The 3,110-nt window shown below is 40.5% G+C and overlaps 1 protein-coding gene across 2 annotated transcripts; it reads left to right on the top strand.

Annotated features, from left to right (window-relative positions):
• The first annotated feature begins 225 nt into the window (after positions 1–225).
• LOC104799129 (pentatricopeptide repeat-containing protein At1g62350) lies at positions 226–3,110 on the top strand. Of its 2 annotated transcripts, none has more exons than XM_010521503.2 (3): positions 226–602; positions 1,600–2,021; positions 2,664–3,110. In XM_010521503.2, the coding sequence occupies exons 1-2, from the start codon at positions 246–248 to the stop codon at positions 1,990–1,992; spliced, it is 750 nt and encodes a 249-aa protein (XP_010519805.1). In that variant the 5' UTR covers positions 226–245; the 3' UTR covers positions 1,993–2,021; positions 2,664–3,110. The 2 variants fall into 2 exon arrangements, with proteins under 2 accessions (XP_010519805.1, XP_010519806.1); XM_010521504.2 differs by having other exon boundaries at positions 2,669–3,110.

Here is a 3,110-nt window from a genome sequence, read left to right on the forward strand (position 1 = left end):
TGACAAAATAGCATTCAGCAATCTTGCGTTGTCCTCTCCCCCTCTCCAATTGTTTGGGAGGGCAAAGCTGTATTTATCATATAGAAGGAAGGGTAAAACCGTCTTTTACTTTATAACTTCCTAGCGTTTGCGATCTCTGAAACGCGCCACCAAACGCCCCGAATCGCTTAACGTCGATTGGCGTTTGGGGTTTTCAGTCACCACTAAAAAATTAAAAAACTCTTTCGAGATCAAACGTCTCTCTTATGTTTCGGGTTTCGAGTGTTCTCCGACGAGTTTCAGCTGCAAACCCTAAATCACTCCATCTCCAGATTTTCCCTCCACTACATGGACGGATCGAACCCCGAGATATCACCGTCGATTCGGCGGCTCGGTGGTTCGTGTCGGGATCATCTTCGAGCCCTAGCTTGTCGATATGGAGACGGAAGAAGGAGATGAGCAAAGAAGGCCTTTTCGCTGCCAAGGAGCTCAAACGACTCCGCTTAGACTCGCTCCGACTCGACCGATTCATTCGTTTCAATGTCTCTCGCCTGCTCAAGTCCGATCTCGTCGCTGTTCTTGCGGAGTTCCAGAGGCAAGACCAGGTTTTCCTCTGCATGAAGGTATGGGGTCTCCTATTCCCGAGTTCGATTTCTAACTTGAAAATGGGTTTTCCATTTTCATTTTGATGTGTGAAATAGCTACACTTGCCGTAGAATATATCTCACTGCTCACATTCGTTGTATTGCTGCAGATGTAGTTTAGATTATATGGTCTGAAATGGAACCATCGTTTCTATGTTTTGGGTCCGCAATTCGAATCGCTTGATTTAATTGACTGTCTATATATGCTTGTTTCACATGCTTGTTCGTGTCCTTTGTCAATTTGACGATTCTGATCTTGTGCTTAACATGATACCTTAAAATAAGCCTGAGCCTTCACCCAAGGAGTCAGCTAGTGTGTCTAATTTAAGGTAACAAAGAGCATTTCTTCTTGTATTAAACTTGTTAGATTAATATTCTTGACAAAGGGCACCTTAATCCCTACTTGTAGATGGAAAGGTGTGGGTGTTTATAGATGAAAAATAATGGTCTGTCCTTTTGTTTTGTAAACCATTCAACTGTTTATATCCTGTATTGTTCTGACTGACTATCTGTTTCTTGGAACTATGTTCTGACTTTTCGGATTTGTGTTTAACTGTTTGGAAATTTGACTGTGATCCTCCTCATCCCTCACCCTAACCATTTTATCCTTCTCCTTTTACATAAAAGTTTATTTGGGTAAGATGCTGACTTGGAATGAGAAACCAAGATTGAATTTGGTGGGGCCTAATATTTGTGAAGATGTGGGCACTGTTAGCCGCATTGTTGGATTGAACTGAAGCCATTAAGCACCGAGTCTACTGTAATATTGAAGAATGAACAGTATATGGTGGCCTTAACGTCTTTCATTTGTATGATTTGGAATGGAAAACCTTAAGATGGTTAGGATGTGACGTAATTGCCAATTGAAAAAACCTCATTGCTAAATCTTCTTCTGGTTTATGGTTTTACATTTGTTACTTTTAGCGAAGACATACCTGAATCCTTAGAATTCTGACATGCAATCTCTTTTCTCCAGCTGTATGATGTTGTGCGAAAAGAAATATGGTATCGACCAGACATGTTCTTCTACCGGGACATGCTTATGGTGCTTGCAAGGAACAGAAAAGTGGACGAGGCCAGGAGGGTCTGGGGAGATCTAAAGAGAGAGGAAGTTCTGTTTGACCAGCATACATTTGGAGACATTATACGAGCATTCTTGGATAGTGGACTTCCTGTAGAGGCTATGCAAATATATGAAGAGATGCGAGCCTCTCCTGACCCACCTCTATCATTACCTTTTCGAGTTATTCTGAAAGGACTCATCTCTTATCCGGAACTAAGAGAGAAGGTGAAAGAAGACTTCTTGGAGCTTTTCCCTGGAATGTTCGTGTATGACCCTCCTGAGGATTTGTCTGAAGAAGATCAATAAACAAGAACAGAAAGCGAATTTGGATTGAGGTCTTGATAGTTCTTTCCTTCACTTCTTTTTTTTCCCTGTTGAATCATTGCTCTTTGGAAAAATACTTCCTAAAAATTAAAATCCCTTTTTCCTTAGGGTCGCTCCTTTACACATGAGATGTCTTAAGGATTGATCTTCTTAATTAAGTATTCTGACATCACGTAGAAATTTAAGCACCCTGTGCTCGACTCTTCTGAATTTTACTAGAACTGATATAATTATTGTTTGTTTCATACTTTGATCATTTTCTAATGCTCTTATTTGGCCAAGCTATTATGCCCTTTCATTTGATCACATTGCTAACTCGTGATAGAGGATAGATGCATATCCTTCACATAGTTTCATGTCATTTTCTCGTGTTTCCTTGAGGTCACAGTTGTTCGGTAGCTGTGATGGTAAAAATCCGAGAGGATCAAAAGCATTAATTACCTGTGTTGACTGAAACCTGTTTTGAAACTTAATTTGAGTGAAGGGCATATATCTTAGACTTTGGTTCAGTGGTCAGTCTAAATGAATTTCTTGCCATCAGATTCCACACTCAAGCAACCCTGACCGGTCCAGTCCATGATTTTCTCCTTAATCTCTTGGGCTCCTTGCTATTTTCTTTCCTGAATTTAAAAGTCCAATGATGTTATATGCAGAGCAGATAGACTCATGCTAAAAATATGCATGGTGGCAATTCCATCATAGATCTTCAGATGGTTATTGCTGTTATTGGAGCATCAGAACAGGTGACACAAGCATGGCACCACACGGGGAATGTTACCGTGATTGGAACTTGGAAGATAAAAAAACATTCTCATGCTGCTTCCGTCGAACACTCAAATCCTTGATGGCACTGAAGAGGTTAGTGTCTTTATCTTCTATTGGATCCTATCCAGTTCTTTGATCCTGGACTATTGCAGCCTAGGATTTGAATGATTGTACCGAATTGGGATAGTTGTTGATCTATGTCTAAGACTGTGCCATTAGGGAAACACTTGCTATGAGTAGTGAGTTTAAAGACACTAAGGTTTCGATTAGTTGTATATCATTGCGTTTGCGACAGTGATTCTGGACATTTTCAGTGAATTTGCTGGCGATTGTGA

Source organism: Tarenaya hassleriana, unplaced genomic scaffold (assembly GCF_000463585.1).
Source record: "Tarenaya hassleriana unplaced genomic scaffold, ASM46358v1 Cleome6, whole genome shotgun sequence".
Classification (NCBI taxonomy): Eukaryota; Viridiplantae; Streptophyta; class Magnoliopsida; order Brassicales; family Cleomaceae; genus Tarenaya; species Tarenaya hassleriana.